The 14,182-nt window shown below is 38.4% G+C and overlaps 1 protein-coding gene across 4 annotated transcripts in view; it reads left to right on the top strand.

The window, feature by feature from the left end:
• GMDS (GDP-mannose 4,6-dehydratase) overlaps positions 1 to 14,182 on the top strand; it is a 424,030-nt gene that overhangs the window by 61,645 nt on the left and 348,203 nt on the right. For all 4 annotated transcript variants that reach the window (XM_069008224.1, XM_069008227.1, XM_069008223.1 and 1 more), the window contains exons 2-3: positions 9,697 to 9,741; positions 13,444 to 13,531. In XM_069008224.1, coding sequence (XP_068864325.1) covers positions 9,697 to 9,741; positions 13,444 to 13,531 — 133 coding nt within the window. The remainder of the gene's footprint in view (positions 1 to 9,696; positions 9,742 to 13,443; positions 13,532 to 14,182) is intronic.

Raw genomic sequence — 14,182 nt, 5'->3', positions numbered from 1 at the left:
TTAAAAAAAAGATAGGATATTGCCATATTTAAGTTCTAGGGATTTTGTAATAAAAAAAGTAGATACTATTTTCTTCACATTGGCCCTTTTGCAAAAACTGCTGTGTTTTTTCAGTTAAAGCGTACCCTTATGTCCCATAGCAATTAAAGAATTTATTAATTTCAAAGAAGCAACACTGTGGTCCTGTGGTGTTTGGCTTTTGGTAGGAGTAAATGTAACAGAGCAGTTTACAAAGTTCGTGAGACAGGGACGTTTCCGTAGAATTTCCTGTAGTTCCTAGGGCGCAAAGCCATTCAAATGAACTGCAAAGAAACCTTGAGATTAGAGGAAATCACTATGAATACAGACAAAAATTATTAAAATGTGTCCCGTGTACTCCAGCTCTCCACAGCCTGCAAAGACAGTTAAATTTAACTAGGTTCAGGTTTTGTGCAATAGCAAATGAAAGAAGCTTGTTTGTGGCAAAGTCTTTAAAATAAATCTCTTTTGATGCTTCTTAAAAGCTTTTTCATGGAAGTTTTAAATAGTTCTTCTGTTTTCAGAGATCTGTGCAAAACTGCATAACTCATTGGAACAAAACTGATGTGTAAATATTTAAACTATTGCTTAAAATTTGGAAATCTTTAAACTATTTCAACAGTTGCTTTGCCTTGATCTTGCTCTGTCCTTGCCTTAATTAGGAAGCTGTTCATGAAAACTACCTTGCTGAAAGAATTCTTTTGATTACTGCACTTGAAGGTGATACAAAGGGTTTTGCTAACTCAGACTGCAGGTGATTTTTAATACTGTATGAATTGAAGGAATTGGTGTTTTGCTGGTGGTTTTGTGGTAGTTGTCTATTCCAAATCCTGCTCCTGACAGATAGGATAAGCAAATGCGATTGCTCACTTTCCCTTTTCTTGGTCCCTTACACAAGAACCTTGGCAATTAATGAAACTGGATGGGTTTTTTTTTCCCCTTTTGAAGCTGACAAGGGAAAGCTGTGAAGTTGGGTACACAAGGCATTGTATGGTATCTGTAAATATAAGGATGACCTTCTGCAACCTTCTCTGAAAAAACATTGCATCCTTTTGCTATCGCCCTGATAATCCTTATCCTGCTTGGCTTCTTGCCACCAGGAAGCTCAGTCCATGTGGCATCAGAGTCCTTGATTAGCAAGAGCAGACACGTGGAACAGAGGTATTGGGTCTAATGTCCAGCTTCAGCCAATTTATGCTTCAATGTTTTGAACATGAGTGCAGTTTTTATATAGTTAACCATCTTCACTAAGAGTTGTCTTTGCTTAGAGGGGAAGGTAGGCACTGTCTGAATAAATACTTCTGTTCATTCAATAATGTTTTACTACAGAGTTAATGTTTATTTACAGTTATACTGTAGAACATATATTGTGTATTTAAAAAAAAAAAACAACAAAACCCAAGTAGATCCTAAACTGCAAAAAGCCCAAAAACCCAAAACACAACAAAACCTTTGACGTGTATTTACTCTTGCATAAAAATAACTAACAAATGTGAAACTGCTCCTTGGCATAATAAAAAGATTTTGCAAAACATGGAATTCTGGCAAGTGCTACCTTGGAAAAAAAATGTATTCAAATCTTTGTAGACCGTGTGTCTTTGACTTCCCTAATTGTTTTTCTGCATTTATTTTTTTGGTAGGAATGTGTTTTGGAAGGCATAAGAAGAGTCATCTTAAAATTCTAATCTTTTTGGTTTTTTTTCAATGAACTAAAGTGTAGATTTATGTAGTGAGGACTCAAAATGCATAACATCCCCCTTTTGTGTGGAAGAAGAACATGTGTGTACAGTAAACTCTGTGGAACAACTCCTAAGAGCTCTCTTGCTAAATTTCTCCCCTCTTACTGTTTCTTCCATTTCTCCAGAACAAAAGGTGTTACAAATAGTTAGGTAAAGCCAGTAAATGAATATGTAGCATTTTGGTCCAAATATTCATACTTTTCATAAGAATCTAGCTTTGGCATTTCTGTAGGGTTTTTCTTGTTTGTTTGTTTTGAAATTTCAATCACATTTTTCACTTTCTATTCCATTGCAGAGCTACTAGGAAGTTTATTGCTGTGATAGGTCTTCAGGTTCTTTTGGTTCTTATTTTATCCCTTACTGGTGTAAAGAGAAATCTGAGCTGCCTGGAGCTCAGGGTGTTGATGGCCACACGTAGGCTGGCTTGTCTCTTGGCCCCTCTGAATCCACAACTCTGAAAAGTATTAGAGTCCATCTTTTAAAGATCTCTGGTTTTGAAACTTGGGAAGTTTGAGAATTTTGAAATAAAAAGGTGGAAATTGCATGAACAAACAGAATTCCTGAAAAAATTTGTTTATGCTTCGGAAGATGCCAGAACGGTGAAAACTGGGCTCAGACCATGCTGACTGAGAGAGGCAATACCAAAGAGAGTTATGACCAGTTGTAAGGCAAGCTGTTTACTCCTAGAACTTGAAATGTCCAGAAACAGAGTGTTTGCTCCCATGATTTGCAGATCACATCACGGCAGGATCAGCACTTTTCTTCCACCCAAGCCAATATTGCAACACTGAGAGCTGTTAAACAAGGCTTCCTCCTGGATTTTCAAATTTCTCGCTATGCAAAGTTTTAAGAAAATAAGAGTTGGGTTACTGTGCACTGTTTCTCTCCTCCAACTGGAACATGCTTTCTGGTTTTGTGTTTATCTGTAAATAAACTACATTTCAGACAAAATTATGATGTCCATATGTAAAGCTGAGTACAGAAGAATGAATTAAAAAGCTTTTTCCTGGATTACTCGCATTTACTTCTCCTTTATTAGGCTTTGATCTCATGCAAACAAGATAGCAAGTGCGGTGTTTTGTTTTGTCTCAAATAACTGACCTTGCACTCTTAGGAAACAAGGTATTGAGCTAAACTTAAAGTAACAAGTGCAGGAGGTGAGCAGGAGTGGCAGAAAGCCTGCTTGAGCCATCAGTGTGAGAGGCTGGTGCTACAATGAAAGCAGCTTTAACCTCAGCCGCTGCATTAGGCTGCTGGAGAAAGAAAAAAAAGTGGCTCTGTCTAGGAGTGAGATGACTCCATTATTTCTGGTAGGTTGGGTGTTGAGCTATGGTCATAAGTTCAGGCGGCCTCCCCAGGTTACAATAATAGCCATGTTATTACTGCTATTATTGGTTTTCCACTCTAGGATGTTAAAGATGGCATGCCAAGATTTCATATTTTTCTTCCTGGTGTCACTTCACAGAATTACACATTTGCCTAAACATAAAAGACACAGAATTTCCTCTGAACCCAAAATTTCAGGGCTTTGTGGATTTTTACTCTGACAATTCTGAACTTTGAAATTTTGATGTCAAAGTTACTCTTTTGGGGGCATAGTCTTCAGCTTAGTCCTGGGTTTCCTGATTTCTATGCCCTCTGCACTAGGTTTTGTATGTTTGGGTTTCCACTGGGTAGTGTTTGGTGTTAGTTTGCCTTTGTTGCATATTGAGGGGTTTCCCTCTGAGTCAGTGAGTTACCTAATGGGGCTGTTGGCTTAGTCTGGGTACTCTGAGGGTAGGCAGGTCCAAAATGCTCATAGCTGCTGCTGTTTGGAGATGCTCTTGCTATTTTGGAAGGGTGAAAGACCATCTGATACCAGTACCTTTCTGAAGAAGTAGGGTTGCGCAAAACAATAATCTTGTGGCTTTTAAAGCTGTTATGGGTTTCCCATTACATACATACACTAGGAGTTTTAATTTTTGTCTGGCGTGTTGCCCATATGATTTGCATTTCCATGTTTATAGACACATTCTTCCAATCACTAGTGACACAGAAAAGTATAGCTGGGTTTCTCTCAAATTCAGCGTTCCAAATTGGTTTGGTTTATATTAGTATACAATACTAGACATTCATATTTGAAGAAAAAAACTAAGGTGTTGTGGCTCATAACTTTTAAAAGTTTTAGAAGGCTCTCTACCGAGTCTATTCTTCTTTATAGTAATAGTTCTTCGGACATATCTGAGAACTAGCAGTTATTTTGAGTATCTTGATGTTAAAGCCCACAGCCTGAGAGCTTAGGGGCATGATTTTTAGTTGTTTTTTTTTTTCTAAAAACCTATCAAGAACCTGACTGTTGTCACTGGGAAATTTGTGGTGTGCTTGGACATAACACACTGTGTGCCACAGGTTTCTGCAATTAGGAAGAAGACTTATATACTCAGTTTGTTGGTGTAATTTGTTTTTCCCAAGCTGAAATGTTGGGGGGAGGTTTGTGTGATAGATACAAGCTGTTTGATTATTGTAGAATATCGTATGGGGTTTAGACTAAAGATTTTATATATTTAAATATCAACTTAAAAAAAAAATCAATGATATTGAACTGACATACCTTCCTGTTGTTGGCTTAAATTAAGCCAAACTGGTTGGTAAGCAGCAAACTTGAATTACAGAGGTTTTTTCTGCTCATGTCAGCCTTAGAGTGGTGTAAGCTTTACTTTTTAAGCTAGGGGTCCATGCTGAGTTTCACAGTGGAATGGCTATAAATATTGATCATGTGAATAATGTTGTTTTGGATAAAGACAACTGGAGGGAGGGAGAGAGGAAGAAAAACCTGTTGCTGTTTTCTGTAACTGCAGTTGCAGCTCTTAATATAACTTAATACTTTACCAGTGGAATGGTGCATGAGGTCAGATGGAGCTCAGACTAGGAAATAACACAGTGATTCACTTTTCCAAAGCAACTTTGCTTTTCTTTTGCCTTTAAACAAGTCTTAATTGGAAAAGAACAGAGTAATACAAGTAGAATGCTTTCCTTGTTGTTACTACCTTTTCCTCCTGATTAATTTTATTTTTTGCACTGCAGTTAATGAATTACAAGACTTTTGATTTAATGGACAATCTTTTAAAGCAAAGATTATATTTTTTTAACATTGATTGCCATTTGACTTTTTCTTTTGATAGCAGGAACAAAAGGACACTTGTTTTTATATTCTTACTTGGCCAGAATACAAATCAAAATAGCAAAATAACTACTGCATCTGGAGGGTGGCAGCTTTAATAAATCAGTTAAATACTTCGGAGTTCATGGTTTTTCCTGTTTTCAGTATGGGGAACTTTTTATGAATGCTTTAATGCTTTACCTTGATTATCACCTTGAAGATTTAAGACAAAGTGTAGCACTGTTCTTTTTATAGTATCTGTAAAAAATGACTGATTTCCTCTGTAAATCACTGGAAATTATTAGAAGTATGCATTTTTCAACAAAAATAACTTTTTACTTTATTACTCTCATGGATTTTTCATTTTTAAGGAAGACTGCACTGGAGTGCTATGAACAAATGAATGGTTGTTACAGACTGCTATTAAAATCAGTTAGATGTTGCTTTAGAGGGGTGTGTATCTCCTCTCCCAAAGGATCTGTCTCCATACTCCAGTTGAATAAGTCTCTGAAATAGCATTAGCTTCTAGCTGTGCAGAAGTTCAAAAGTTGATGAACCAACAATTCATTGTGCAAGGCCACCAGTGGCACTGGTTCTGTAGATTTTAATGGGAGGATGGATTATTCATTCCAACAAGGCTAAATGAAAATAGTGACTGTGCACTGTTGGCAATGTTGTTGCAGAAAGGTGCCTTCAGGAAATAAAACACGCGTCCTATGGATGAAAGTGTGCCTCTTTTTTCTATAGACTTTCCCCCAAACAGATTAACTGAACCTATCAAAACTTAACTTCAGCAGAGCATAACTACAGTTTGTAGCTCAAAAGGAATTGAGAACTGCTGAGAATGGCCTTGATAATTGACACACCACCTTTGGTTTAAACTTCCATGAACTCACCTTTGTAGTTATTCCTAAGGGCATGGCACTAGCCTCAATCAATTTTGAATTTTATAAGTATAAGCATCTTTGATCTCTTCTGTGGTATGTGGAAAAGTATTACACCTTTTTTTTCAAAGGTGTAATGAATTCTGAATACTTGATATACTGTGGGGATGTTTCTTTTCAACTGTTTATTTTACTCCTCTGCAACTGAGAGCCCTTTCTCCTCAGTGGTATGGTCTTAATACACTTGCATGTTAGGTCTTTAATTCTTTTTCCCTTGTTCTGAAAAAGCATTCCATATACTTCTCCTGGAGCCTTAAGAGTAGTAGTAAAAGAACCCTATTCCTCCTCATCTTGATCTTTTTTTCCCCTTGGTCTCTTTTCCCTTGTTTCTTCATCCATCTAGTACTTCCACTCCTCTTTGTTAGCAGAGAGGAGCTGTGGGGAAGAGGGAATCCTCTGGATAATGAATGCTCAGGTAGGGCATTACCTAGTTCTTGAATCCAGGAGCTCTGTGGAAGGGTGTTGGAACTGGCTACATCAAAGAAAGAGGATGAAGATGGCTTGCATTCCAGGTCACTTTTGCAGCCTTCCCTGAATGTGTCAATATAAATCCCCAATGAGTTCATTGCAAATGGAACTTGCCTGTGCAAAACGGTGTAAAATAAAGGAGATTGGATTGCTAAACAGACTATTGAGTTACACTTGTTTTCAGTTTTCTGTATATATAATCCTATTATTTGCTCATGGATCAAGTCAGACTTGATACTGTTTTTATTCTAGATGATTTTGGCAAAGCACTGTCTAACTCATTTGTCTCAATTTCTTCACCATGTTGGAAGTGTTTTTCTTTGATAGTGTGTCAAAGCTTATTGAAGTTCTTGACATTAACTAGTGTATTAAATATAAAATATTGCATCCTAAAGTTGTCTCACACTAGTTTATGTGGCTGTTTTCTTTTGTCTGGGAATTTTACAGGCATGTTGTAAGGCAGCTGCAGTTGGAAACCTGCTGCTGTGTCTTGGAAGCCAGCTGAAGTATCATTCTTTGTATGAGCTTTCAAACTACTATTTGGCTGAAGACAGCACAGAGATTCAAATCTGAGGTGCCAGAGTGTGCTGAGGAGGAGCTGTTTTAACTGAGGTGGTTTATTTAGTCAGTCTTGTTAAACTGTTTTGATCATTCAAGCTGGTCTGACATATCTGTACGGAGCCAGGCCTCATTGTAATCCTACTTAAAGGCAGTTTGTAGGCAGTTTTCTTTCAAGACTGATTTGTCCACAGACAGAGATGTGCTTCTGTCTTCTGGTATTTTGTTGATTTGTTATAAACTGAATAGCATTAGCTGGGTACTTTACATTAGCAAAACTAAGCTCTCAAAGTATAATAGCACCTTAATTATATAATACTTTAACACCTAGTTCCTTTAATATCCCTTTTCTGGTTCAGGAATTCCTGTACCTTGAAGACTCTATTTGTAGTATAAATGCAAATCAATAGCTTTGATAATAGAATTTATATGCGTAATACAGTCTCCTATGGATAAAATTTTAAACCACTTTACAGAGCTTATTTATTAATATTTACTCCCTGACCTCATTAGGAGAAGATGGAAACTGTGCTGTCCTTACCAGCTGCAAACTCTTTGAGTCTTTGATGGCTGTTGTGATTGCCATTCACACTGACAGGCTGCTGTACTGAAAAGAAAAGGAAGGGAAACGTGAACCCCGGGGCCGCTTGCGATATGGTATCGCAGCGCAGGACAGCGCGGATCTGCACTGTGTGCGATTACCCGACAGTAAATCAGCTGTGCTGTGCCAGAGCCAGAAAGCAGGAGCTTTCACACTTGCTGCCTGTTTCCCACTCATTGTAAAGCCCTGCCCTATCACTTGATAGACCTGGAAAGGAAGCACAGAGGAAGCAAGTGCCACTGCTGGTTCAAAATGTTCCAGGGCGACTGGAAACTTTGAGCAATGGCCTGGGTGAGAAGAACAAGACCTTATTGACAGGGTTCAATCTTAGTTAAGTCTGTTTCCCATCAACTTGCTAGGTAATCACAGCCTTTCTTTTTTCATCTCCTTTGCACTCTCTGGGTCGCCCACTTTTTCACCTCCTTTTTAATTTTATTTATATTTGTTTGCTGCAGTGGACTGAGCAACCAAGGAGAACTAGGAAGGTTTCCCCTCTCTGCTAAATCCTGGAGGAATTGCTAATGAAAAAAATGACAAAAACATTAAAAGTAACTGTCATCTCGCCCTTGGTGCCCATGTTTCTCCAGATTTTCCATTGAATATTGTTTGAGTTTATCCTTTCAGTAGAATCTTGTTGTTTGATGTACATATTCTTGCAGTGAAGCCATGGCATGTGGTTTGTTATTTTCCCGATTAACCGGTGTCATACACTGGTGACTGCTTTTACAGGGCACCAGCCCTGTAAAGATTTGTGCATGCACACAGGTACATGTCGTGGGAGAAGAACATAAGCTGACACTTTCTTGGTTTCAACCTCTTCTAGACTGTGTGAGACTTTTTGAAGCATTTATACCATAAGGTAATTCTTTTTCTAATGCTGCACTTCTAAACATAGAGCAACGTGCCCCTTGTGCACTGTACTGTGCCATTTTGCATACATGTACCCCAGGATTTTGCCATCAATGCAGTAAGCAATTTCTCTTGGCAGCCCTGCTCCTGTAGGGCCTCCTAGTGCATCTAAAATTTCTTACTTTAACGTGTTATTCTTCTTAGGCTGTCTATGAGACAACAAAAGTTCATTTAAACTGAGGTAAAAAAAGATTTTTTTTTTCTGGAGCAACATGCTTTTAAGGGATGATCAGAGAGATATCTGTTTAGTTTTGCTCTTAACTATCTCTGGCCATGATCATGACAGAACAGATCCACATAACAGTTTAAACCTATAAGCATAGGTGGCATCTCATTGTTTTTATGGTCTTTTTGTAGCAAGTCATTTGGGTCTGGTGGAATACATTTGCATATTAAAGGAACAACCAATTCAAGAAGTCAGTGAAAGCTGCAGACTTTGTGTGTGGGTAACATTCACTGACTGGCTAGTGAGAACTCTTTTGGAGGGGTAAACTTTGCTGGGCTTGTGATGGTGTGTACACATTTATAAAGACAGTATGACTTACAGGTTTTGGTAATCCTGGCAATGGTCATGCCAGGAAAATCCTCTTACTTCAGGAAAACATGTGCTAGCATGTATTTTAGACTATTTGCTTTTGAGGAGCTTAATCATTTAAGTTTGACAAAGATTTCAAAGGAGGAAAAAAAGAAAAAGAAAAATCCCTGAAATTAAATGACCCAGATTCTCAACCTTCAATGATATATATAAAATATGAAAATGGCTTTTATTCTGTAGTTTAAATATAAGGTGTGCTAGGGATTTTTTTGAAAACTCAGAAGGTCAGGCAAGGCAGAATTATTGCTGCCTTCAGAAGCTTTGTGGAAGGAGGGTCTGTGCAAGGGAGATGCCAGCATGACAAGGTGCTACAGAGGCACGTTGGTTTGCAGAGAATGCCAAGCTTGTGCATTTTTTTTTGGTATGTTTTTCCTTCCCTATCTCCAAAATAGTTCAAATTCAATGACCGTGGTTAGGATATTTTGGAAAGATAATCCCCAGGCACTTTATAATGGAACTTGGGAAGAGATTCAAGAGATGGGAGTTCTCAACCAGCATGTGTAAGCAAGTCATCTTAAAATATACTGCTTCGTAGTCTAACATTAACTAAAGAGAGTCTGTAGTATTTTTAGGTTGGTGTATGAATCTGGAGAAATCAAAGTATGTGCTTGTTACCCAGTCTACTCTGAGTTTTTTTCTTCTCTCTTTTGAGATCTTAAGCGGTCCAAATCTCCCAGGCCTATTCAATGTGTTTCTAACATTTTCCTATATCTTACTCTTCCCAGGATGGATCGTACTTGGCTGAGTTCCTGTTGGAAAAAGGCTACGAGGTGAGTGACTCGGTGACTGGCTACAGGCTGAGGGAGTCGTTTGGATGCTGCAGCTCCAGCCCGCTTCCTCTGCTTCTGTCCTTCTCTGTGTATGTTTTCCACTCCAGTCCTAGATAACAAATCAAAACTCCAGAGAGGAATGTGCAGCATGGCCTGTAATCATGCCAGGTTATTGTACTATTTATCATCTAATGTCCACTGGTGGATTCCCTCTTCTCCTCGGGGTACAGCTGCTTTGCGTGTTTCCCGCCAGCTCAGATAAGCAGTGACCTGTGTGAGCCAAAACTGTAAGGAATTAGGGAATAATTTATGATGCAATAGACCACATAAAGGAATAAGAATCTCTTGTTTGTTCTCTTTCCCCAACTCTCTCTCTTCACAGTAAAGCCCCTTTTATTTTGGCAGTTATACTTCAGCAATGAAAACCGTGCATTTTGCTTTCTCTGTTTAGAAAGAAAAAAACAAATCCTAAAGCAAAAACCAAACAGCAAACCCCAAACAAGTTGTACTTTGGTATGGTTACTTTCTACATTTTCTCTTGGGTTAATTAATTATTGCTTAGCACATGATTTTTGCTGACTTTTTACTTGAAATAAGAGGAGTCTGATTCCTTCTTGCTGCGTAATTTTCCCTGGCAAAAATCACATTTCTTGTGGTCCAGCAAAACAACAATCACATTGTTGCTATTGTTATGGTATGATTTGCTGGGTTTGAACTGATATGGGCATAAATGTAAGAATATTTGCTTTCTTGGTCATAAAAGATGCTTCCAAAATGTATGATAATGGAAGAAAATGGGGTGGTCAAATTAATCTCCCCACAATGTAGTATTTTCTGGAGTTTTAGTAAAAGGTAGGGCTTGTTTTAATATTGAATTTTATTACTTCTGTTGTAATACTGCTTCATAGCTTAGTGAGAAGCCTCTTCTCAGCCAGTCTGTGTTTTCCATACTTTTGTACCAGGTTAATCTTGCCTTGCTTATTCCATCCTTTCTCTTGCTTTATTGATTGATTTGCTTATTGAAGTTGGTTTTTCAGTGTTGTAAATTGATTATTTTTTGCTATTTCTCCATTTCATTTGTGCATATGATAACTGATTGCCTCCCTATCTGGGATGCTTCATTTGACTTTTTTTTTTTTTTTTTCTTTTTTTTTTTTTTTTGTGAATTTCAATGTGTTCAAAGATCTGGCTCTGTTGCGAAAAACCCACTGATACATTCTTAACTAGATTAACCAGTTTGCACACATTTTGGCTTGTCACAGAGTTTGCATTTCACCTGTCCCATGCAGACAAAGGTACCTTTCATCAGTTTTCTTATGGTAACATTGCTGTCATGGATTAAGCATTTGGCAGGTTTTCTTGCTCTTGTATGTGCATACCAGAATAAAGAGTGGGAGAAAAGAAAAGAAAAAAAAAGAAAAGAAAAAACCTCCGGGTTTGCATGTTTTCTTGTTATTGCTGGATGTAACAGGCTCTCTGGGTTTGTCTGTTCTGAATCTTTTGAAGTTCTGGGATGATTGCACTTAGCACATCTCATTGGTCAAACGTTTGCATCACTGTCATTAGCAGACATAAAGCTCTTGCAAGTCCAATCTTTCATCAAGGTTTTGAGCTGGCAAGATTTGACTTATTGGTCAACCGTCCAGATGAACATGAATTTCAGCATGACTTGATTCAGAGATAGATAACCGGGTGCTCAAGAAGTCTCTCATCAGAATTTTAAGCCAAAATATTTAATTTTGCTGGAAGAATTATGGGATCATTTAGATTGGAAAAGACCTCCTAGATCATCCAGTCCGTCTCTTAACCCAGCATTGCCAAGTCCACCACCAAACTATGTCTCTAAATGCCAGATCTACTTGTCTCTTAAATATCTACAGGGCTGGTCACTCAACTACTACTCTGGGCAGCCTGTACCAGTCCTTGACAGCCCTTTCCATGAATAAATGTTTTCATAATATTTAATCTAAGCATCCCCTGTTGTTGAGCGCCTCACTTAGCTTCCGTCAGAATAATTAGTTACTTTAAAACTGCTAAAGTCTGATATTTTACCTGGCAAAATAGTAGTTCATTTGAGTACTCAAAAAATTTTCACCATCATTTTTGAAAGTGAAGTTATTAAGAAAGTGTCTTTTTTTGAAAGTGTTTCTCTGTAAGCTTCATGTCCCTGTAAATTATCCACAGAATCTATAAAGAGTTATTTTGATAGCGCTTTTAATTACATGTTTTATTTTCATAAATTCATTATTTGATGGAAATTTCTTTTGGGGGCCACATTTCTCAGTGCCTCATTGATCCTGAAAGTGCAAATATTTTATTCAGTTTTGGAAAGTTTAGTTTGAATTGTAGAACATGGTATGTGGTGAGCAATGTGACAGGACACACAAGAGATTTTCTGCAAGGAAATTGGCATCATAAATTTGACTTGTAAGTTGTAAAGATGAAGTTATTGAGCTCTTTTAAATCTTGCCACCACAATGTCATTCTTAAATCAGCAAATTGGTCTCAGTCTGCAGTTGTGTACACCTTTATACATGGTTAAATTTTGGACTTAAGATGAAATGAAAAACATTTTTTTTGTCATTAACCATAGCTTGTGTTTGTAAAGTGAAAATCCTCAAACTAAACCAAAACCCTGAATACTGCCTGTTCCTGCTGCTATATTCTCAAAAATTAACATCAAGTGGGAGAGTAAAGGGATGGCCTCCCCAAACCAAGTGTAGGATGCATCAGAGTATAAGGGATCACTTTCAGAAATAAAAGCCAGGGAGAGGTGGAGAACAGTCAGATACTTAAGCTTGATTTCATTTGTGCAAGCACAACTTCTGTAGCTGGTAACCAAAGCTAACATGAATTTTGGCAGCAGGCATTGCCGGGCTGTCTTACAGGGCAGGAGGAAACAGGGTCAGTGTTCGAACAATTTCTCTAATGTATTAGGCACAAACACTCTTTTCTTTAATGTTAGTCAGAACCAGTGTAGCTTTTTTTCACCAGCTTATTTATCATGGCAGGTTAAAGGAAATTCCCAAGCTGGGTTTCAGCCTTAGGCTTGTCTGTGTCTCTTGTAACCCACTGGAGAACAGTGACTCATGAGGTCCACAAAACAGCACTGACTGTTCTGGCTGTTCTTCCAACTCTCCAGAAAGTGAATGACAGCTCATTTTTAAAATGCATTTGGGCCTTGCAGTTGCTGCTCCATCTTTCCCTTGTCTCCCTTCTTTCTCCCCTTCTCTCCACTCTGCCGTTCTGTCCTTTCCGTAGCCCCATCTCCTGCTGCTGCTTTTTCTGTGCCTGTCTCTGCCTGCAGAAGGACTTCTCTACAGCCAGGGAGCACTGGTTTTCTTGGCATTCGCACATTCCTTCTTCAACTCCAGTAATGTTGTCAAGTCTCACTACCTAGGGGATGGTGTTCTGGGGCAATTCAGTGTGCCGTCTGTACTGTATGTGATATTTGGGCTACTACTGGTGTCAACAAGGGAGAAGGGGAAACCACTCAAGGGTGCTAAAGTAAGTATGACAGCACCTGACTCATCTCCCAGTATTATGTTTGTGAATTGTCCATCTTTAGGAATAGAGATGAGCTCTGATTATCTGATAAAAGGGTTAGGCTTATGTACATGAAAATTTTGAGTGACGGTAGTGAGCGCTTTCCTCTTGATGCTTAGCACTTTTCTTTTGTATTTTCCCTTGTTCAATCCCTAGGTGCACGGCATCGTTCGTCGGTCTAGTTCTTTTAATACAGGCCGGATTGAACATCTCTATAAGAACCCACAGGCTCACATTGAAGGAAGTAAGACTTTGCTTTTATATTTAAGGTGGTATATGTTATATTTAGCCTGTGCTGTGTTTTTGGTGGAGAAAGATCCCTGGGAACATGAAGGGAATCAGGTTTTATTCTGCTAGGGTTATCTAGCTGCTCTATCTTGGAAAGAAAAGTGTCCATTCTTCTCTGAAGAAGGTGTGGCATGAAATATGGATACTCTTCTGTGTTTGAGTTTTGAAGAGTGGAAAATATGAGAGGGACCCAGGAAAGCACTTTGTGCTGTGTAGAAATGCTGCCAGAGTTCAGACATAGCTGGGCAGTAAGTTAGAAAATGGCTGGGCCTGCAAAATGCTATGTGAGGCTAAAAATACTGAGAGAATAGAAAAACACGGGTTTTTTGGAGGCAGTTGTCTTGAGTAATCCATTTGTGTTTCCTCATGAGCTTCATGGTGTCTGATGGAAGTGAAGGTTTGGAAACAGCCTGTGTGAGTGAGAGCATGAATAAGACATGATCAGCTCTTAATGATGACAGGAAGAATGAATCTTTGGACCCTCAGAATTTCTGCACCCAAGGAAGGGAATACCTGCTTTTCCTGATGGAAAGTCACTGCTCTTGGAACTTTGCCAAACTTTGCTCTGTTCTCTGTTACCAAGGATAATTTGGAAAGTTGGAATTAT

The sequence above is a fragment of the Aphelocoma coerulescens genome, chromosome 2 (genome assembly GCF_041296385.1).
Source record: "Aphelocoma coerulescens isolate FSJ_1873_10779 chromosome 2, UR_Acoe_1.0, whole genome shotgun sequence".
NCBI classification, from domain to species: Eukaryota; Metazoa; Chordata; class Aves; order Passeriformes; family Corvidae; genus Aphelocoma; species Aphelocoma coerulescens.
The sequence above is the reverse complement of the archived record's forward strand: the minus strand, read 5'-3'. Positions and strand labels throughout refer to the sequence as shown.